At 39.4% G+C, this 23,857-nt stretch overlaps 1 protein-coding gene across 11 annotated transcripts; it reads left to right on the plus strand.

Moving 5' to 3' along the window:
• The first annotated feature begins 374 nt into the window (after positions 1 to 374).
• LOC18424365 (MICOS complex subunit) lies at positions 375 to 23,360 on the plus strand. Of its 11 annotated transcripts, none has more exons than XR_016040445.1 (12): positions 375 to 550; positions 3,340 to 4,035; positions 4,964 to 5,101; positions 5,232 to 5,384; positions 5,512 to 5,589; positions 5,940 to 6,015; positions 10,114 to 10,206; positions 10,321 to 10,440; positions 10,946 to 11,023; positions 11,151 to 11,330; positions 22,710 to 22,811; positions 22,895 to 23,360. XR_016040445.1 is itself a non-coding variant. In XM_088846335.1 (12 exons), the coding sequence occupies exons 6-12, from the start codon at positions 5,989 to 5,991 to the stop codon at positions 23,126 to 23,128; spliced, it is 834 nt and encodes a 277-aa protein (XP_088702461.1). In that variant the 5' UTR covers positions 375 to 550; positions 3,340 to 4,035; positions 4,964 to 5,112; positions 5,232 to 5,384; positions 5,512 to 5,589; positions 5,940 to 5,988; the 3' UTR covers positions 23,129 to 23,360. The 11 variants fall into 11 exon arrangements, 10 of the variants coding, with proteins under 10 accessions (XP_088702461.1, XP_088702459.1, XP_020517227.1 ...); XM_088846335.1 differs by having other exon boundaries at positions 4,964 to 5,112; XM_088846333.1 differs by lacking the exon at positions 5,940 to 6,015 and having other exon boundaries at positions 375 to 613; positions 4,964 to 5,112.
• Positions 23,361 to 23,857: the final 497 nt, after the last annotated feature.

The raw sequence follows: 23,857 nt of genomic DNA on the forward strand, positions 1-23,857 counted from the left end.
TTTGTTGTCTTTAAAAATATCTCACATCTCAAAATTTATATAAATATTTTATTTCAATAAAAATATAAAATATAAAACTAATTTTTGGCCATTAGATATAGCCCTGTGAAATCTCAACCGTTAGACGGGATATTTTTCCCCAATCAAATTCCCTTGGAATGCAAACCGACTCAATTTTTTTCTGCCGAGTCCTATTCCTCAATCGGCAAACGATTCCGCCGGCTGACCCCTTAAGTTGACGATTCGAGTTTTCAATCCGTAGCTTCGATTATTAACACGAGTCACACACAATTCTTGTTAGTCGGTTCCAGCCTCAAAAGCCAGGAACATAATTCGCGCTTAAAAGCTTGAAGAGTGAGAAATCGGGGCCTCTCTCTCTCTCTAAAACGCTGTTAACAGATTACTGCTTCAACCATCGCCATCCTGTTTTCTGACACTAATCGCCAGTAAAATGCATTTGATGCTAAGAAAGCAGGCGGCCTCAATGGCCCGTGCCTATTGGGCAGGAACCACAAGCCATTTCTCATCTCATTTGCAAAGAAGTAGAACAGTAAGTTGGGTTTCTCCATTTCCTGATATCTGAGCTTTCGGGGTTGTGTGTTCTTTGCAGAAGGTAAGCTAAATTAGGTTTTGTGATTTGTAAGGAATGGATGCAATTATATCGTGTTGATTGCTTTTTTATTGTTGCTGAATATTGGGTTTTGTTTTTGTTTGCGGCAAATGGTATTGCTAGTGAGTTGCCATTGCTGAAGGCTGTCTCTTGATGTTACTTCTCTTCCAAGATACATTGTTAGATGCAATTTGGGGACAATTATTAATACGTTTGAGTATATCCTTATGCTTTGCTTCTTCCCTATATTCTTTGTTAAAAATGGAAATTTGGTATTACAACAGTATTTCTTTTAAGATCAAGAAAATCATCTTTCAGTTATGAGTGTTATTAGAAACACAGGCCAAAGGAAAAAGGAAAAAGGCCCAAGAAACATTTGAATAATAGTTTGATGAATTGTGTGTCTGATGAGCTTGCTTAAGCGTAACATTACAATGTCTTTCAACTAATGACTTCTTTTTTAAGTTGAAGAGATTTAGCAATCAGGACTGGGTTCACTTAGCGACTCAACTAAGTGAGTATATCTATTTGATTTTCAGAATGAGCTAAAGAATCCAAATTTCCAAAAAGTAATACACAGTAAATACATATATGTGTATTTACTTCGGGGTCCATATACATGCGTGTGCGCTGATTTACATGAGTGCATAGAATGCACATAGAGGAAGAAAACATAGAGCTTTGAGATGTACAAAACTTGTAAAATTGTATATCATAGTGTTTATTTGATTTATTTATTTTTGTCTGTGGATTTTTTACTGCACTGTGTTCTATATTTTAATGCATTTGAAATGTAATATATTGTGTCACATACTGCAGTAGTTTATGGTTCAGTATATAAACATTTCTTTGGTGGAGATTCAGTATGCAAGCCTTCTTTCGTTCAAACAAAAAACCCGTTCTATTAATATATTTGTACATTCGATCCATAAGTAGAGATTAAGTAGGAATACTTGATTTAATTCAACTTAAATACAATTATGTGCTGACCAAGAAAAATACAAATATTGAGTCAGAAATGTTTTGGTCATGTCAACTGTAGAGTACTTTAGGTTTTTGGAGACTGAGGTGACATATCAGGAATACTGTGATTTTGTGGCTCTCTAGTCTCAAGTACTTTCTTGGCTAAAGGTGTACTTGCGTTTGAAAGCTGCATCACTTAGAGTAGATCTAGAACCCTTAAGGATGGATTGCATGAGGTTCATGAAAAATAAAATCTGATGGTTGCTCCTATGGCAGCTATGTCCATCACAAGTTCATGGCTTAATTAAAACTATCCTTGGAAGGTTTCTGATACTTTGTAGGGTATCATTCCACATTTATTGGATGTCTCCAAAGAGGCTACTTTTTTAGGGATCTATGGGATTATCTGACTCTCTTGAGGCAGAAATGCCAATGGAATTATGTCTAATCTTTGGTTGGCATTATGTTTTCTTGCCTTTTTTTTCTTGATCTCATTGATTATAAAAAGCTATTATCCCATCACCAGATGGGCTCATGAGGAGGGCTATCTGCCTCTTTTATCCATATGCCAAGACAGGTAGAAATGAGGGCTGTTGGGTGCCTCTCCCTATTGGAGATTCTCTTCCTCCCGCATAACTTCTTTCCCTGTTTTTTCTTTTTTATGTTCTTCTTTTATTTCCCATTATTTATTTGTCTCGTTGTTTTCCTTCTCATGCAACTTGATTGGATTTTACTACTCAGTCACTTAAAAGACAAAGGAAAAAAAGTTGTCATTGTAAAGCAGAAAGTCATCATTGGCAGTGTAGGGATTTTCCATGGGCAGCACTATACACACGAACAATTGTATATGTAGGAACTAGTTTATGTTATTCTCATCTTGATTGGTTCGAAACATGAATTAACCCTTCATTTTATGGAAGGGAATCGACTTCTATCATTTTCATCTTGATCAGTTAGAAACAGATTTCAATTCGTTACTTTTTAGGAGGAGATTTTAGTTATGTTCTTATGATCCTGGTCTTGTTCATCAGATATCCAGTGCCTACCTTCTATGCATTGTCCAGTCAGCTAAACACAATTTTCGTGCTTTAGATTTGGGGAATGCATTAGCCGTTGCACTGTGTTTGATACCTTTAGTTGAACTTTTAAATTTTTTTTTAAAAAAATCAACCACGTAGAAATAGTTCAGAAGTTCAGCATTAATATCAAGTTATAGTTCTCAAAGTTCGAATGCTCAAGATTGCTGGGTTCTGGGAAATGTCAATTGGACTCAGTTTTTTGGAAATCTTGACCTTACATTTGATTTGACACTGGCCCTCCCAAATTTATGAAATTGTCTTTTACCGGAAAAAATAAGTGCTTCCCTTGACGGTATGCAACATTGGTTACTTCCACTCGTGGTAGTATTAGCGCGCAAAAACTGTTGCTTCCTAGGAAATCCAAATTAGCTATAATGACTTCATTTGACCTTTTGCTTCTTTTTCAAGAAACAGAGAAAAAAAGAAAAAATTTATTGTTCTTGCAGTGGGCTGGGTGTCTCATAATTTACAGATGCAATTAATCTATCCTGCCAATTTTCTGTCTTTTGGCATTCTTGTCTTGCAAGATCTACTTAAACTGCCTTATATACCGATCCCTTCGGTATAGTGAGAGCATAAATGTAGTGTTCACCTTCTATCCTCCAGTATTTGTACCCCTTGTTTTGTCTTTGTTACTATGATGTCCTTATTGCTGTATTTTCTTCTTTCTTGGTCTCATGCAAGTAGGTGCCTTCTTTATTTACATCAAGCAAAAGCTTTTCGGGTTCTGCAAGGGGATATGCATCTCAACCATCCGCTCCCATGGAAAAGCCTTCTGGTAAAGGGTCTCCAATGACACTGTTTGTTATAGGGGGTGTTGCAGTTGCCGCAGGTCTTTTTGCAGCTTATCAGGCAGGGGTAATTGGTCAACGTCATGACCAAGATGGCATTCCCATTTTCAAATCTACAATGTCTAACAGTAACCAGAAGAATTCTGATGATATCAAACATCAAAAAGATCAAACCTCTCTGAGCATGGAAGGGTTAAGTAGTCCAAAACGTGAGGAGGAGACTCACTCTTCTGCAGTTGAGGGTGAGGATGAAAAGAGCGAAACTCTAGCAGATGTGGGACATGTTGAGAAATCACAAAACAGTAATATCGCAGATGAGAGCCATGCACCAGTGAACAATGAAACAGTCAAGATTGTGCCCCTTGTAGAAGAAGAGTTGGCAAGTGTACCTTCAAATGACAAAGCATTTGGTGGTAAAGACTCTACAAGTCCATTTGAAACATCATCTAGAGAGAGTCTAGATATGGGAGATATTCATAGTGAATCTTCAAAGCTCAAGACAGATACTGTACAGAAAGAAGACACTGTTGGTTCACAAGCACTTGAAGAAAGTGACACAAAGGAAGTACCCCATGATGATCTTGCTTCCAAGGTGATACTAAAAGATCATATGCCCCTCCTTCCTTCCCTTGCAATGTAGTGACGTTTCTTGTTCATTAATTTTGAGGATGTAAAATTTTGTTCCTGTGTTGCCATGTAGTTGATTCTCTTTTATTGTTGGTAAGCTTTAGATAAAAAATGAATATGGTGTCTAATGGTTTCTAACCCAAACCCCCCAGATTAAGAATTTTAGGCCAGTTTCAATCTCTGCGCTGACCTTGATATAAAATTTGAATGATGAAAATTTTCCCTGACTCATGAAGTATATGGTTTTTCGAATGTGGCCTTAACTATGAAATAATACTTTCCATGTTCTAGTGAACTTTTCTTGCTAGATGATAATGGTAGAGATGTGCTTCCGCATTTCATTCTCTTTGTGGGTTTTTGGTATGATTTATGTGGTTGTCTCATCATGAATGGATTGCAATATGTTATGATTAATGTTCTCATGCATGGATTATCGACATGTTTGATTGCTAGATCTTGTCCTGTTACTTTTGGGAAGTTGATGGTATCACTATGTTCTCATGTTAGAATCTCTGGGTGCTGTCATTGAGAAGTGATATGACACCACTTTGCATGGATACCTTTCACTGGCAACAACAACTAGATTCTCGACATTAGACTTGTTAATGATGACTGTTAAGCTTATAGGTCTGTTAATAAACTTAGCGTAGTCTGTCTCAGTTGTTGTAATGTTTCTGCTGGCTTTCAGTCGGTTCTATCCCGGGTTGAATGAATATGGGATGATTGTTATGCTGCAACTAAGAAATTGTAAATAACAAAAAATCTGAAAAACCCTCTAATTGAGATGCTCTCCCCCAAAACAATTTTGTCTTGGTGATTTTTCATGTAAAGAAATCTTTTTTGTATGAATTTGCCACTGATCATGTATATGTATATTTATATCTATATTGTAGGATACTGAAGTTGATGAAAATGAGTACCAACGGTCAGGAAGTGGTCTTTCTCATGCATATTTTCTGGTGGAGAATGACGCAGGAAGCTTGTCTGAGGACGATGATGCTGATTCTGTAATTGTTTCTGAAGAAAAAGAGGTTATTTCATGGCAAGAACTTTTTACCCTGCTATATGAATTCTTTACTTGACTGTGATGTTATGTCTTGCAATTGTAAACTTTTGCCAATATGTTTTTATGTACTAATGCTTGCTATCTTGACACTGCAGGTTTCAGCACAAAAATTTGAAGGCTTGGATTACGTAAAGAGCAGTGAAGATGGAAAACTAGTTCTTGATTTCATAGAAGCCATTCATGCAGCTGAACGAAAGCAGGCTGATTTAGATGCTCGCATTTATTCTGAGGAAAAACGATGGTTGAAGGTTTGTCGATCTTCACTTACCAATTGCCTCTGACAACTTGAGCTTACCCTTTACCCTTTACCCTTTACTTCAACTGCATATAGTGGTTTCCATTAATCGGTCTCCACTCTAATGTATTGTCTATTAGGAGAAGTATGAGAAAGAACTAAAGGATACAAGGGCAAGGGAACTCATGTATGCGGAGGAGGTGGCAAGCTTAGATAAGGTTCTAGATGCAGCTTCTTTCTTTTCATGATTGTTCTGTTAAAAATGTATTCATTGTTAAGATAATCTGTTACCGCTGCTTTGTAATTTGCTTCCATTCATGTCCAAATTTATATGTTGATATATGTTAAACATTGTTTTATATTGGGTTTGAGTCTTTCCATTTTCCTTTCCTCATTTTGTTTAGTTTACTACATGGCATCCAGAAAACAAGTTCAGGGGACTTGTCTTGTAGACTATAAAAAAACATGGATTGTGATCCGTTGTGTTCCAATAGACACGTTGCTAGCAATGTCGTTAATTATTTGTTGGAAAATCCACAATTTAATCTAACTTATAATGTATGGTTAGTTGTTCAAATGGCAGAGGAAGAAGAGGAGCTTGGAGCTGTTGGATTCTAATGCCTTCAAAAGCTTATGAGCAGCTCGTATGTAAAGTACTCATGCCTGATCTGCATCAGCAACCATCCAGCATGATTGATACTTGTGCATTAATTTCATCTCTGAATATTGGTTTTAGACAATGAGCGTGAAATCCCATAGTGGAAGCTGAACCATATCTATGAACTCACATGTTCATTGTGTAAACATTTGATAATCAGTAGTTTATCCTTGCTTGCCTCAATCCTTCCCTGAGTCACTTGGCTCAGGCATCTACCGAGTTTTTTAAAAAATATTTTTTTAAAAATGTTACTATAATCTTTTACCAGGCTCAGCTAATTCTGAGTCTTGCCCGAGCTTAAGCGAGTTTATAAAAAATAAGTTAATATTCTTAAGAATGCTTAAGTTTGATATCATAGGGGATAGCAAGTTGACATGGGAGCCAGTGAATGAGTAGGGTGCTTCTAGGAAAGTGGTTGTGGCACGTTACCACCAACCACGATTTGTTGTGGCGTCATATTCTGATTCAAAAGTATGCCTCTGATATTCACCCAAAAAAAAAGTATGCCACTGATTGTCTGGGCTGGTTCCCATAGAGGAACCCAAGGCCAGCTGCCTAATCAGGCTTTTTTAAAAAAAAAATTCAGCTGCCTTGATCTCTTCATGCCTTCCATTCGATTCAAAGTCAACTCAGGAGGAAAGGTCCACTTTTGAAACCACACTTGATAGGCAGTTCACCACTAAAAGAAACTCGGGCTACCTGTTTTCCATTGCTACCAATCCAGATGCCATTGTTGCCCACTACTTCCAACGAAACAACCACCACCAAACCTGGACACCCATTGTCAAAAGAGATCTTCTAGATAATGAACTTGATGACCTACTTACCCTCCTGTGCCTTCTAGCCTCGTATTTCGTCAAATGATCCGACATTGGCAAACCAAACTGGAATTTTGTCTCATCCTTCTATAGAGCAATTGACCCCACTCATTCGTTGCCACTTACTGCCCACAACAAAGCCTAGATCACTCAAACTCCTCCTAAAATCCAAGCTTTTACCTTGTTGACCATTTCCAACAAAAGTCTCACACTTGACCAACTTGAAAGGAGGGGTTTCAACCTTGCCAATGGGTTCCCTCTATTCCATTCTCACCTCGTTCTCCATTGCAACTTCGCTGGACCAAACATCTTTGTGACTTTGATTGGCGATGGGCCACTCCATTGTCAATCAAACAACTCTTACCCCTTGCTTTTCTCCCCTTCCATCTTGGCAGGCCTCTTTCTTTGGAGAGCTTCCATCCAAGCTATGCTGTGGTCCTTGGGGGGGGGGAACGTAACTCCCAGATTTTCTGTGAAGCCAAGAGCAGCCCGACGGCCACAGCAGATAGAGCTAGAATCTTAACAACTTTCTGGTCCACTAGCTGCAAACTAACTAAACGGCTTCTCCAAATCGTACTGTGGAACCAATTGGAAGGAATTCTTACAATTCGAGAGAAAGGCATGGGTCTGCCATCCCCAACCATCATGGTTATTTCTGCAGCTATTTCGAGTGGACTTTCATCATACCTGTAGGAAGGTAAACTTAGCAGTTGATGCTCTCGCAAAACAGCAAGCTTCTCTAGCATCTTCTATCAACCAAGCTTAGTTTGGTGATGTAACCTTGCCTCCCAGTGTACTATCTGTAACTTCCGGCTCTTATTTTGCTCTTCTTTCTTCTCTCTTTCTTTCTTCCAATCTTTCCCTCTCTCTTTCTTCCAATGCATTCTTCATTTCTCTCTCTCTTCCTCTACCTATCTCCCTTTCTCTCTAACTTTCTTTCTCTGACCTCTCTAACTCTGTCTGCTCTTTCTCTATTCCCTTGCTACTCCCTTTCTCCAAAGTTGCCTTCTCCGATCTCTCTTTCCTCACTACTTTTCTCCTCCCCCCATCCCTCTCGTGCCTTACTTTTTCTCTCTTCTCTAAACCTTGATACTTTATTTCTTTTTTTATTTCAGTGTATGTTTCTCAGCACATGATATGTGGGATACTGCTTCCCATATCTCATGGTTTTGGTTACTCATATTATTAATTAATATACTTGTCACCTTTATTACAAGAATGAAAAAAAAGGCATGGAAGTCAGTGAGTTACAAGGCTCAAGACCTATGTGAATTCCAAGCTTTGAGTTGAGTTGAGTTGAGTTATAGACATTAGTGGTAGTACGAGATGCATGTAAGGGATGGCAAGTTGACTTGGTAGTCGGTGAGATAGAAGGCCTAAGACCTGGGAGAATCCCTAGATGAGTTGAGCTTCAAATGTTGTCAGTAATACAGGATGCATGTGAATTGTATATCATCTGGCTTCAGTCTTCCATTAATTGATATTGGAGCTTTTTCCTATGGGCATGTTTGAGTGCCTTCTTTTCTTCCTATCTAATATTTGCATTATGCAACTTGCCCCCAAAAAAGAGAATCTTGAAACTAGCTTTCGGCCAATTTCATGTAATACACACGGAGTGGTTGGTTTTGATAGTGCTGGATTTTCCAAATGGCATTTCCCAGTCCATTTTTAAAGTAGTTCAACTACAAAATATTGGCATAATCATAGGGGCCCCACACTTTGCATTTTCTAGTCCGGTGAGATATGAAAGCCAAAAATCAGCCTTGGAATCCATACTTATCTAAGCCCCCATTTTAGCCTTAGTGATATCCCAAGTTGTCTCGATAAGTTCTCTAGACCTCCATGGTGAAAATGACCTATAACTACCAGGCCATGATAATTAAGGAAAGAAGTATTTTTATTAGGGGGCAAATTGAGCCAAATGTATCCTGAAAGGTTCCAAGAGCCACTTTTATATATTTGAAATCTAGTATTCTTTGAAAACCTAACTGGCATCTACCTAAATCCCTATTTTATTTACTCATGGGTCACGAATGCATATCACATGAACCCATTAGAGATTGTGAGAAAGCTTTTTTGATGTACGAATTTTCAAAGAACTTTGAAGGCTTAAAAGATTGAACTATATTATGATTGTGTTCTATGAACGAATATTTTATTGGTTTGGTAAAATACGATATTTCGGTCATGCAGGTTTTTACTCTTATCTTGATTCACACATTGATTTTCAGTCTTGTAGAAATGCTTGTTTTTTCATGATTGGTCAGGATCATCATATCCACTAAAAATGAATTAACAATGCATTGAAATACGTAGTTGTAAGCTGGTGTAGGAGGAAGGGATCGTCATTGGTAAGATGGTCCCTCTCTTATAATAAATATAAAAAGTATGGAAATTTAAAAATAAGAAAATACTCACAATTTTTATATAAATTATATTAAGGTATGCAATAAATATATTAGGAATATATTTATCTTACAAATATATTTTCTTAATTAAATTTTACAACTCATATTCATTTACTCGAGGCTTGTTATATTAATGGTGTTGCGTAATAATGTATCATAGTTATTTGTTACTTGATCAATATATTGTGTTATTTAATAAAAGATATTAAAAGATTTCTGTTAAATCGGTCTTGCCCTTTTCCTTCCCTTAACCCTTCATTATAAATTAAGAAAGGAACTAAAGCATTAATAGAAAGAGAATAACTATAGAGCGATAAGAGAGATGAATTTTCATCCAACGTTGCTAAACTCGGACCTATCATCCCTTCTTTAATTCAATTATGAAAACAGTTTATTTAGGACTTCTTTTCTTAAAAAAAATGATCTAATGTAAGCAAATTTTCCTGTAAAAAAATGTGCCATGCAGGAATTTGATCTTTCTTTTGTGATTGGCATGCATTTAAAACAGTTTGTTTGTAGATATGTATTAACATCTGCTTTCCATTTGCAAAAAAATGCAGTTCTTGATTTCTCACCATAATTACCTTCTTCTTTTATTGATATTCATTTAAGATTGGATTTTTTGTAGAAGGCATATCTAACATGGGTGTGAATTTATATTGACTGATTCCTAAGGATTGGGATCGTGTTCCCCCATATGGGGGCGTGATCCACTCGATATCCTGCTCTGGGAATGTGGGATCGCTGGGATTGCCACCAAGTCGGGTGATCCCACAGCTAAATTGAAAACGCCTCAGGAATTGTGATGAATGTGTATGAGTTAGTATGATATATCATAACTTTGTGCTTTTATTTTAGGAGTTAAACAAAGAAAGAGCTAAGGCAGCTGCGATAGTGAAGTCACTTCAAGAAAAAGCAGAAGAGAAGCTTAAGATGGAGCTTCAGCGAAAAGTACATTCTCTTATATTCATCTTGCTTGAAAGAACTACTTTTAATTGTTTTAGCATAGTATGTGACTGAAATTGTTTTGGTCCTTTTGGATAATTTATTCTTCAATATATGCAGGACGAAGAAGTGGAGGTACAGCTAAAGAAGGCCCAAGAACTAGCTAAAGCAGAATTAGCTGCAGCTATTGCAAAAGAGAAGGCATCTCAGTTGGAAAAAATGACTGAGGCAAATCTTGATGTATGATTTGTTGCTTATAGCTAATTCATTATTTGCTAGCTTGGCAGGTTGCTTGCACTTGCCAAAACAACACACTCATGTCTCATCGTTTGCTTGCCATTGACTTCTTCAATCTCTTGGGCTGAAATGACCTTGTTATATTCCTGATCTTAAATTTACGGGCAATAATGCATGACTCACCTAATTCATGATTCCTATGTCCTAGTAACTAGATGATGATTCACATGTCATTGAATTATAGCTCTATATATCCACTTGAACTCTCCATTTTCCTTGGTGTGTGGATGTGCATGTGCATGCTCGTACACATACATGTTATGTGCATGACTTTAATGCATAAGTTGGAAACCAGGCTTCCCTACTTGGCCAGCATGTTTCTTATTATGTCATACAACTGATTGCTATAATGTTATTTGTGTCTTGCACAATAATCTTCTGCTACTTCTCACTTTGTTAGTTATTACTGATGTATGGGATTTATGTGTTTCGATTGATTTGATTACAGATAAATGCCTTATGCATGGCATTTTATGCACGAACAGAAGAAGCTCGTCAAAGTCACTCTGTTCATAAGCTTGCTTTGGTATATACTTGTTTTCTTCACTTGAACTTATTTATCTAATTTCCATAGCTTTGTTATCTCTGACTTGTTGAATTTATTTAGTTTTCAGTATTTCACTTTAATACATGCTATTGGTTTGTTTTTGCAGGAAACACTAGCTTTGCAAGACGCACTGTCAAAAGGATTACCAATTCATCGAGAAATAGCTTCTTTACAGACCACATTGGAAGGGATTGATAAAGATTCACTTGTAGATCATGTTTTGTCTTCGTTGCCAGAAGAAACCTTGCAACAAGGAACCTATACTCGTTCAGAATTGAACCAAAAGGCAAGCTTACAGTTTTTGTTATTCCCATTCAATATTACCCTGCCGAGTGTATGATATCATTTCATCAATATTTTGACTTAGTCTTATATATGTAAATGCTATACAACTTCTCAATTTGCTGAAGAAGCGTCGAAGTTTTCTAACATTTTTGAGAAGGAAAATTATTTCATGTGGGCTGGACCGCATTTCTGCATATGCGGTCCAAAGAGTGTAAAGCATCCATCTTAAAGATGGATGCAAGTAGGTGTTCCATCTAAAAACAATGGAAACTAACGGTCCAAATGTTTTCTTACTAGAGTTATTATTTTTTGTTTTAAAATGTTTTTTATTTTTTCATATTCATGATCTCCATGTTAGAGATTCCATGTCCTTAAAAATTAAGTCTTAAAATCATTCTTAAAAATCGATTTATTAAGAGGCCTGCATTTCTACATATGTGGGCTTGGCCGCATAGAAACCGGGTCCTTTTGAGAAAACCCTCAGTTGATATGATATAATCGAAAAGGTATTATGGCTTTCTACCTGAAATCCCAGTTCATTTTGCCAATAGGACTTCAAATGTTCATTCTATAACATCAGGTGTACCAATCTTTGCTATTAAATATGACTGCGTGGGTTCACTGGCCCTCCTCAAATGCAGGAACTCAAATCTTGCATGTGAACAATTGATTCATGAGCAGACCCAGATGCTCTCCTGGGCTTTCCCCTTCTGCGGCAAAACTAGCCCATGGATGGACCATGCTTTTCCTCCTAATTGTCAGTGGAAAAGCCTTTGGAGGGGTCTAAATCCCATACACCAACCCGAGAGAAAATCTCTTAGATCCAAGATAAGAAATTAATATGTTACAATTTTTTTTTTGATAGAAGTTAAACCAATGATCTAACTCCCATAGAGAAATTCGAAATATGAAATGTAGTAGGCTATTGTTGTAGGTAGTGAGTAATGATTGAGACAAAAATGTTATAGCCGGTGAGATTAGATGCTTATCAAGCTTCGTAATTATTATGTTGAAATGCTCCTTAGAAACATGTGAGCAGAGTGAGCTTCAATTTTAATGTTTGAAGGCCTTCAATTCCCATTTTCCCTATTTGGTTAGATCAATGAGGTGTTCATGAGGGATTATGTGGAAGAGGAGCGGGGGAGAGGTTGCATAGTATTTGCTTTCAGAGGATCTGGCGTATGTAGAGACAGAGAGTGGAACTGGGATGTTGCGGTTCACAATTTCAGTATTATCATCTCAAAACTCATATTCATGGGAAGGTGTAGGTCAGCAGGTAGCCTTGTATGTGTTTAGGAGTTCATTTTCAAGTTTGCAGTGGTGCATTGTATGCATCGTTCCTGCTAATATGGAGATTGAAATAGTTCGTGCAAATGTGCCACTGCGACCCTGTTGAGAACAAGGTTTTTTTTTTTTTTTGGAAGTGTTAACTTTATTAAAGGGAAAGAGTGTAATAGTATACCAAAATTGGGCAGCCACAGTCTGGGTGCTCCAACCGCCATAACGGTACTATACAAAAAGTAAAGCAGAGAGGCTATGCAAAGTTGTGTAGCCTGAAAGAAAGCAAAAGTGTAAGGGAGCCAAAGCTCAAAAAGCTGCCAAAATGGTTCCCTGAGAATTGAGTTGGGTCGCCCCTTCTTTAGCTAGAGCGTCGGTTGTTTCAAAAAATGCTAGGTGGCTCCTAGGTGGACAGCCTGGCGCCCAACTCCTGGGCACTGGGCTGGCACCTAGAACCTCGGCGCCCGAAGGTGAAAAGTTTTACAAAATTGCTTATGTGTTGTTCACACACACACACACACACACACACACACACACACATATATATATATATATATATATATATATATATATATATATATATATATATATATATATATATATATATGCGCATACTTGTGTTAATTTTGTATTTTTTTGCATTTATATGTATTTTAACTAACTTATTTCCTTGCAAATATATACACATGGAAGTTGAAACATGTTGAAAACTTCAAATCATTAAAAATTTAGTGGAAAAAGTCAAAAGCATTAACAAGTCCATGGTATATCATTTACCCAAAAACAAGTCCATGGTATGTTGGCCTCCAACTATCAAATCCAAACTGAGTATGGCATACTCCATAGTGAAGCACGAACACGATCTCAACCAGACACAATGAATAACAAAAACCTTCACTCATCATCATCATCATTCAAACCTTATCCCAATTATTTTGGGTCGGCTATGATGATAATATGTGAAAAAATTTTACGCTGGCTGCCTACCTAGCGCAACCCACCTCCTTTACCAGGCTTGGGGCGGGTTAAGGGAAAGTTTAAGGTCCTTACCCATATTAGACCACAATTGGACATAGATCAGATATGGATATGGCACTGTAACGTTGACGGCAAAGTGGATGCATATAAAAATTTTCTACTTTTTCTTTTGAGAATGTTGACTTTTGACGTTTATAGTTTTATCAATTTTATGTATCAATAATATAATATTTTCCATTTCTTTCTCCCAAAACAAGACAACATAAATATATATGAAATTGATGATATACTAAATATATTTTCCCAAAAAAAACAAAAAACAAAACCTAGCGAGAAGTCCAATGCACCACACAATCATCCAGATGGAAAACTTCTTATACCTCCCCACCAAAACCAAATGCAGCAGACAAACATATAATAAAAAGTTATTATCTACGAAGTAGAAAGTAATTATTACAATGCAGCGTATAAAGATTAGTATTTGAAAACTTAAAATAGCTTTAGATTCTTTGACTTTTGTGGTACTACAAGCAAGAGGCCTCAAAGCATCAGGGAATAAGATTTTGTATTGACAAAATAAATCTGAAGACAAGCGGGCAATATAGGGACTAGCAAACATCATGGATTATATAGGTAACTAGCTGAGATAATACATGAGACTAGCATACAGACATTATGAAATTCCCCAGGCTTGTCAAGGTGGCAAGATCTCTTTTGAGAAGATTCTGAGGAAATTAGCGAAGCAGATGGATTGACAATAGAAGTGGTAATGCGGTAGCATTGTAATGAGAAAGTCCTTCAACTTGGGATGAGCACAAGGATACTCCTAACGTTCCCTGTTCTGTTTTTCTCTTCTCCAATTAGAGCATTCCTTTCTATTATCTATTATGTACGTATCTCCATTGGCCTTACTTTCAGTGCGACTACATGGATGCAACTCTCTTTCAATGCATCATGAATGATTAGAAAATGATTATAAGAATTTACTTCTTTTTTATAACATAATTATGGAATTCATGCAGGATTAACATGGGTGATCATGTAGTCAAACTCATATTAAAGCGGGATTCATATGGAAGTAAAAGCATGAAACTTATCCAATAAGAAAAAGAAGGAAAAAGTTTATATATGGTTGAGGCCCTAAACAATCAAATTAAGGTGCACCTCAAAAATTCACTAGAAAAGGTTTTTTCAATGCCTGAATAACCCTCAAATCCGATCATTTCGACCTTGAGATACATAAACGTATTAAAAAAAATGGACTTCAAGTCTTAGAATAGTGCATCTTGTAATGCATCATCTAGACAATCAATTTTCAAGATTTTCAAGTGTTCATAGATTTGCTTGATCTACACTATTTTTGAACCTTTAGTTTTTATAATTAGAGATGAAAATAAATTTTCAAGCCATCATAAATATTTTTGGCACTAAAACAACATCTTTCAACATTATTTGAAGATGCGCCTTACTTTGATTGTTTAGGGCCTCAGCCTTATACAAACTGCACCCATAAAAGAAATGAGGGTCCAACTACACATTATCCGAAGTACCTGCTTCAATAACTTTGAAATTTCACATTAATGTATATATGAAAAAAATCCAACAATGAAGGGTAAGTTTTTGGATGCTTCTTCAAACCTCATTCTTTTTTCGATTCAAAGAAATTTCAAAGTCAATCGATTTGGGGGCTTAGATTTGATTTCTTTGGTTTTCACTTTGAGTATTTAGAATATCTCCAATTTATGTAAGATTCATGGGTCAAAATGACCCTATGTGCCCTTAGGGGACACTCTAATCTAAAAAATAGGGGCCCAGTACCTGGGCGCCAGCCTAGGCCGCCTAGGCGGGCTCCCAAGGAGGACCATCCAGGCTTGGATGTGCACCCTAAGGTCCTTTTTCCCGCCTAGGTGCTAGGCAAACCATTTTCTAAAACAATGCTCCAAAGGTGTGAATAAGCCTGCAAATGTGGAAAATCTCGTCAAAGATGTGTGCGAGTCTCCAAGGAAATGGTGAGGAACAGTTATTAAAAAGCGCTAGGGGGGTCCTAGGCGACCTGGGGCGGTCCAGGCCGCCTAGTGCCTAGGCGGGGGCCCAGAACCTGGGCGGCTGCCCAGTTGAAAAAAAAAGTAAAAATCCCAATATACCATATTCCCAGTTAAATAATAATAATAATAATAAAGATCGAACTCAAGAAGAGAATTTTGATAATCCATATTGTTAAAACAGTAAACTGTGAAACCATACAAGTGTAGGATATAAAAGTCAACACTCAACACAACAGAAATATACAGAAATTTAGAAAATATACGGTCTAACAAAAGTCAACACTCATGACTCAACACAACAGTCAACAGACTCAACACTCAACACTCAGCAGTCAGCACCAAGAGGCAAGAGTCTACAGTCATCATCATCATCATCATCATCATCATCAGAAGGAATATCAATAGCGCAAGCCTCATCATATGCATCAGAGTCATCTCCCTCTTTAATATAACGCGCGTCCTCCTATGTTTCGTCTGAATCCGCCTCTTCCTCCTCCTCGTTTTCTACCTTACGTGCAATCTGTGCAGATGAGGCCTTAGGAGTCTTGGCTGCTCTACCTTTTTTTTTGTGCTTTTTTGAACTCAAATATTGTATAATTTCCTCTTTGGTAGCCTTAGGAACATTTTTACACGGGACAACAACCCCCGTAATATCGGCTAGGTGTTTTTTAAACCGGTAAATGTCCCCCATTAGTATCTTTTTCACAATAATTACATTTAATACGATTTTTATTACTTGGATTCGGGTTATAACCATACTTCCAACCCGGATCACCACTCTGACTAGAAACTAGAGAAGATACTTCCGTAGAACAAGGCTTATTTTCATCCTTTTTTGGTTCTACAAAATTCAGAAGGTGTCTAATCTCATTTCAAACTGCTTCAGGAACCTTTGTACAAGAAGCAACATTGCCTCTAACACCAGCAAGGTCTTTTTTGAATCGGATATTACGCCCATTGGTATTTTTCACAAAAATTACACCTTATACAATTTTTATCATTGGTTTTGGGTTGTACCCATACTTCCAACCCGGATCACTTTTTTTAGGAGTAGCAGAAATAGATTGATGACAAGGATTTTGTTCTTGTTTTTGTTTTCCATAACTTACAAGGGGCAACATCCCCCTTAATACCGGCAAGATGTTTCTTAAATCGGTTTATGCATCTTTTTGTATTCTTTTCACAAAAATTGCAACTAACGTAATTTTTGTCATTTGGATTTGGGTTATATCCATATTTCCAACCCGGATCTCCATTCCGACTAATTTCTAAAGAAGACATCTCAAAATAAAACAAGCAATCCAAAAAAATGCACTTATTTTGGTTGAATTCCAAACTTTGAAAAACACTTCGATGATTTGATCCAATGAAATGTAGTTTTTTGGAGGTTTTTGTTACTCTAAAAGGTGTTCTGGTGGGTTTAGGGTTCAAATGAACCTAAAAGCCATCATTCTTAACTTTTATATCTTTGAAAAAAAAATAACGTTTCTACCTCTAGGCGGGGCGTAGGCTCTGGGCGGCTGCCAGGGACCACCGCCCAGTTTGGCCGCCTAGGCCTAAGCGATGCGCTCAGGCCTTCTGGACTTCCTAGGCGCTGGGCGGTCCGCTTTTTTGAACTATGGTGAGGAACGAGAACCCCATGCAATAACGTTCTTAGAGTCCCCCTCTATAATCAAAATTGAAGCAGGGTTGGTTGAAGTTCCCAAGGCTTTGGATTAGAGCAAGGGCCTCAACGGTGGTGGAATCAACTATGCCGACAGACTTGGGGACGGAAAGAGGAATTTGATTGTCCTTGTCTCAAATGGTGCCCCCTATACCTGCTGGTCCCAGGTTGCCTAAAGAGCAACCGTCGAAGTTTTTGTTTTGAAACTATTAACATTGTATTAAGGGTAGAAGTATTACAAAATCTGCCCATACTGGGCTTAAGCGCCACCGAGAAAAGTGGCAAAGTGAAAGGTTATACAAGCTGGATTACAAGCAGGAGGATCGGGATTACAATCATAAGAAGTCAGTGCAAAAGATACAACCTATTGTTGCTGGATACAGAAAAATAAAAAAAAAACACAGCTTAAGACTACTACGCCATTGAGGCTCCTTACTTAGCTAGTGTGTCAGCCACTTGGTTGGCCTCCCTCCAAGTATGCATCCAAGACTGGGTTGCCCAGAGAGGATCCATTGAACTTGAGTTTGATTTGGCCCTCCTCAGGGGGCCTCCAAAGAGAGGAGCGAGGCACCCTCCTAAACCTATGGTAGAGAATGTTGGACCAATTAAGATGAAAGTGCGAGGCTAAGATGAGCTTGAAACAGTTATGGTTGGTAGCCCAGAAAATCACCAGGCCCTTGATAGTTTCCTTAACTTTATGAAGGTGGGAGTACTGGCCCTGGAAAATTTTGTTGTTTCGTTTCCTCCCGATCTCCTAGAGAGTGGCCGCTACTGTAGCCTTCCAAAGCAAAGTTCCAAATTTAGGCAACAGAAGGTGAGCTGCTTGCTGGAATAGTTGAGGCACCGATTCTGGGTGACCCATGACCAACCAAAAAGTTGAAGGAGGTCCTTCCAAATGCTACCCGCAAAAAGGCAGTGTATGAATAAGTGGGAGTTGGACTCCTCTTCGAATAAGCACATCGCACATCTGTTGGGGGTTTGAAGACCTCTTCTTTGGAGTTGCTCAACTATTGGGACTCTCTCCCACAAAGCAAGCCAGTTGTAGACCTGTATCCTGGGTGGAATGAAGAAGTTCCAGGCTTTGGCCATGGTAGGAACTAGGAAGATGCACCATTTGCCTGGAGAGGGGGGAGTTTAGTTTGTGGAAGAAAGATGAGACCGTGAAGATCCCAAACGGGGACAGGGTTCAAATGATTTGGTCCTCCCCATGGGGAGATAGAGCAAAGGAGTGGAAGAGAGAGTAGAGTCCAGGAAGGCTGGAAACTCAACATCCCACAAGGGTCTGCAAAAGTTAGGGTTCCATGGTCTTGAGTTACCAGTGGCAGCACAAAGCTTGGCTATGGAGGCTGCAGGGTTCCTAGCTAAACAAAAAAGATGCGGAAAGTGAGTGGAGAGGGGGAGATGGCCTAATTAGAGGTCTAACTAGAACCTCACTTTTTTCCCTTCCCTTGGATGAAAGCGAATGAGAGATCTGAAGAGATGAAGGGTGTGAAGAATGGATTTCCAAATCCTCGAGGCCGAATGGGGATGTCTAGGGGTCGTAATGGGTCGGGTCCGGCTTGACCCAGACCCGAATAGTATTTGGGTCCAAAAATTGGACTCATACCCATACCCGTCGGGTCCTGGGTCTGGTCGGGTCCATTGCCACCCTAAGACCATGTGCTTCTCTTTTCTTTTTTTTTTTGCCTTTTTTTTACCAACATATACTCATATTATTGGTAACAAGGTCACAATCACCCGCTATTAGATTTCAAGCCATCTGATTGGTCGTTTAACAGCTAAAGATGACTGCGAGTTCTTATTGTCTACGATCTTTAACACAACCAAATGAATAGGGCTTAAGTAAAGTATTTAATCTCCATCGGTTTACGGGTACGAGTCGGTTCCAAAAATTGGACCCATTCCTGGACCCGAGGTCGGGTCTACTAGTCGAGTCCATTGCCACCCCTAAGGATGTCTCGGGGATGGACCAAGGAGAGAGGGCGGACGGTATTTGTGGCGCAATATTTGGTGCCATAATTGACCTCCCTGACTGGCAAGTCTCCACCACCATTTGCTTAAGAGAGCCAAGCTATTTTTTAAAAAAATTCTAAATCCCCAGACCCCTGGAGGCCATGGGCTGGCACACTTGGTTCCAGGCTAAGAGATGGTATTTTTTGGATGCCCCATCCGCAGACCACAGGAAGTTGCGCATCAACTATTCGAGGCAGTGAGCCACTGAAGTGGGCATATGGAAGAGGGACATTTGGAGAGAGCAGCTTTGCTGAGAGTTGTTCTACCCACGGGAGAGAGGTATCTGCCCTTACAGGTAGCTAATTTTCACTCGAATTTATCGATTAAATGGCTCCACTGGGCCTGTTTGGGTTTTCCGTAGCAGAGAGGGAGGCCAAGGTAAGTGGAGGGGAGGGTGTCAATGCCATAACCGTTGAAGTTGATCTTGGATTGGCCAGGTTCGAGGGGTGTACAGAGTGATGAGCGAGGAATGTGGCCAGGGCTGAGGGCAAGAATTGTTTGCCAATTTGGTAAGAAATCTGCACAACCAAGGTGCTTGAAACAATTTTGTTGCGTGGCCCAGAAAATGACTAGCGAGGTAATGCACTCAACTAAAGCTTCCACCATAGCCTTCTCACCTCGGAAAATTCTGTTGTTGCGCTCTATCCATAACATACATAATGTGGCAGTTACAGATGCGTGCCAAAGTAGGATGCCAGGCTTTGGTGATGGAGGGCGATGAAGCTCTCTGAAGAGACATGGGACCGATCTGGGTTATCCAACTCCATTTAAACAGCTGCAGAATATGACCCCACAGAGCTATGGCCACTTCACAGTGAAGGAAGAGGTGAGCATTAGATTCAGCATCCTGTTTGCAAATTGGGCATCTATTGGGGATGGGCAATCCCCTGATTTGGAGTTGGTTCAGCGTTAGGACTCATTCAAAAAGGGCAATCTAAGTAAAAACATGAATTGTGGGTGAGATAAAAGGGAGCCAAGCCTTAGTAGCGATGGATGGTGGGATAAGGTTGGGAAAGAGGGTGGCGTGAGGAGTTCGTGGTAGAAAGAAGAGTCTAAATGTTGTCCCGAACTTTCAGAAGCCCATAAGATCTCGTCCTCGCCATCGGGGCGGGGGGGGGGAACGTCCTCTGTGAGTGAGGGTGGAGAGAGCCAGGAAGTCATGTAATTCTTGATCAACAATAGGCCTATGGAAGTTGGGAGTCCAGGGCCTGGCAGTTCCTTGAGCCGTGAAGAGCTCGGCTACTGTGGCCTAGCTATTGCTAGCTAGGAGGAGAGATTGGGGAAGAGGTCTTTCAGAGGGGTATTTCCCAACCAATGGTCGTGCCAAAATTGACTTAATTGCCAGCTCGGGGCTGGAAGCAAATATTGTTCATGACTAGGTTGGCGCACCACACAAGGGATCGCCAAAAGCCAGATGATCTATTGCTAGCCCGACAGCTGGGGACTGAGGTGGGGGCATGACAGTGGTATTTGTGGCGCAGCACCTCGAACCAGAGGTGGTTCTCTTGGGTGAGAATGCCCCCCCACCACCACTTACCGAGGAGGGGGATGTTGTTGAAGTTGATACGGCGAATGCCCAGTCCTCCCAACTGTTTTGGGTAGCAAATTTTTTCCCAAGGGATGATGTGAAACTTCCAGGGGCTGATGTCTCCTGAGCACAGGAAGTTCATCATGAGTTGCTTGAAGCGGGCTACCACGGAGGTGGGCATGGGGGATAGGGACATATGGAAGACCGGGATGTTAGAGAGATGTTGCCTTGACAATGGTAATTCTGCCTGCTGAGGAAAGGAACCTGCCCATCCATCTAGCCAATTTGCAGTCCAATTTGTCGATTTAGAGATCCCATTTGGGTTTGCCTATGCGCAAAGCCAGACCATGATAAGTTGAGGGTCAGTTGTCGACCTTGCATCTCCATCGATCAGGGAGGGAACTAATAAGCTGGTCCTCAGAGAAAATCCCCGTTTTTATTTTTCCACATTAACCCTGAAGCATGTGGTCATTTCAAAGAGCTTCGAGAATAGTAGAAGGGAATCAACCTGCTCGGTGATCGCGGCACAGAAGAGGAGTGTGTCGTCCGCATATTGCAAGTGGGTAATGGTGGGATCCCTTCGACGAATTTTGAACCTTTTGAGGAGGCCATGTTGATACATTCTAGCAATGGATCTTCTAAAGACCTCAGCTACATCTGCAAACAAGAAGGGGGAGAGGGGGTCTCTTTGTCTAAGACCATGGGATGCCAGGAAGAAGCCTTTGGGCGAGCCATTGATGAAGATAGAGAAGAATGGATTCGAGATACAACCTTGGATCCATGCCCTCCAACGGGTATCGAAACCCATCCGATGCAAAGTTTCGTCTAGGATCGACCAATCCACGTGGTCGTAGGCCTTCTCCCAATCTAATTTGATGACCAACCCTGGGATTTTGGCCTGATGTCTGGAGTGGATGCATTCATGGGCTGTGAAGACCCCATCGAAGATCTAGCGGCCTTGACAATGGCCCCCTCAGTTTGGAGAGAGGACCCACCCGAGGACTGCTCTAACGCGGGTTGCAAGTACCTTGGAAAGGATTTTGTAAGAGCTGTTAATGAGGCTAATGGGCCTAAAGTCAGTATGCAAAGTAAGTAAAATGCGCCACTCTTAAGTGCATCTTGACATAAAAGTCCACTTCTACTGTTTAGTCGTTATAGTTAACTTTCTTCTGGGTACAGAACTTGATAAGAAGCACAAATGTCTATGGTGAGCTCACAGATGGAACTGCTGATTTGTATGCTTTTAGTAATCAGAGACTTTTTCATTTTTTGTGTGTTAAGCTGAACTGACCAGATGAGTTCAAAACTACATGAAGGAGCTCGTTGTTGACCACTTAAATAGTAACCGGAACTAGTTCCAAACTCTAGACCATGTGAACTGGAATCAGCCCATGCTCTCATAGCCAATATCTTTCAATGGATTTGAGTTATGTAACTGTGGAGTTTTGACCTGTTGAGACCTGAATATTCAAGAGGAGCACCATCTAATATTCATTTATTTCTTATCTTGCATGCTATTCAATTTGTATATTCACAGAAAAAAATTAGTAATAATTGATTCTGTGTTTTCTAAAAAATTTGCAGTAGAGTTTACGAGAGACCTAGCTGTGTTCCTTCATTCACAAAAAATGCAATTTGGGTAGGACTTGATTTTTTAATTATTTGGGCTATAGTGATACTCTACTCACAATCATTGATTTTGGTTGTACTTCCACTTTTTCAAAGTGTAATGTATCTCTGAGCCAATCCGTGGAATGTAGATGGCCATTTGAAGTTAGTTTTTTCTTTTTTCTTTTTTCTTTTTTCTTTTTTCTTTTTTTTATGATGATTAACAAGTCCTTGATTTTCTTATTTTATAACTGGAAAATATTTCAGCTTGAAGCCTTAAAAGGAACCCTGCGACATCTGACTCTCATTCCAGCTGGAGGTGGTGGTGTGCTCGCTCATGGTTTAGCTCAGCTTGCATCTTTATTGAAGGTCTTTCTCCCTCCCTCCCTCCCCCCCCCCCCGCCCCCCACTCATTCTCTCTCTCTCTCTCTCATTCAGCTTCCTGTCTGCAGATAGAAGAACATGGCGACTCTGGAGAAGGTATCGAGTGTGTCATCAATCGAGTGGAGAAGTTATTAGCAGAGGGGAAACTTGGAGATGCTGCCAATTCATTGGAGAGTGGTGTGCATGGAAGCGAAGCAGAAAACATTATTGGTGGGTGGGTGAAACAGGTGAGAAATAGAGCAGTCACTGAGCAAGCTGTCATGCTACTTCAGTCATATGCCTCCGTTGTCGGTTCTACTTGAATTTTGACAGTTTTTCTGCAGTGCATTAGCTTCCTTTTGTTGAACGTCGCCCCTCGGAATTACTAAAACTGGCATTGAGATTTGACATTTGAACTTTATGGTTTGTTTCTTGTCATTATTCTCTTGAATAGTTGCTTGAAATAAGCTGTCGGGGTTTCCTTCATTTGAAAACCTGAGAACCCTTTTCTCATCTTATATATAAAAAGAAATGAAACCCTTATCATCCCTTAAACCTTTAACAGTCGGACTTTCGTGTTGAATCCCAATCTTTTCTTGCATATTACAATTAGTTCATGGTATCCGTTTGCTTCCTTGAAAGCCTTTAGAACCATTGGCAAGAACTTAGTTGGCACTTACAGGTCTGGCTTGTCCCAAGTCCCAACCAGGTCCAGAGCTATTATGTAAAATTAGCTATAAAATTTTATAGAGATTGGAGAGCAGGATTTCGCTCTTTTATAAGAAAACAAAAGGTCGCATTGTTCACATCGATTTAAGTAAGTGCGAATAGGGTTTTCTATTATTTTTAGTTTTTTTTCTTTTTCATTTTTTTATGCTTAGGATGCCATCGATTGTCTAGATATAATGTCTATGAATGACATTCTGATGGTGGGAACTTGTGTAGAAATATGTTTAGAATTATTCTTTATTTCATTCATGACACGGCGTGTCTGCTTTATGGACACCCAAGTCCACATATTGACAACAGGAAATTATACTAATATGATCCCC

The sequence above is a fragment of the Amborella trichopoda genome, chromosome 9, assembly GCF_054954075.1.
Source record: "Amborella trichopoda isolate Santa Cruz 75 chromosome 9, AtrichopodaSantaCruz75HAP2 v2.0, whole genome shotgun sequence".
NCBI lineage: Eukaryota > Viridiplantae > Streptophyta > Magnoliopsida > Amborellales > Amborellaceae > Amborella > Amborella trichopoda.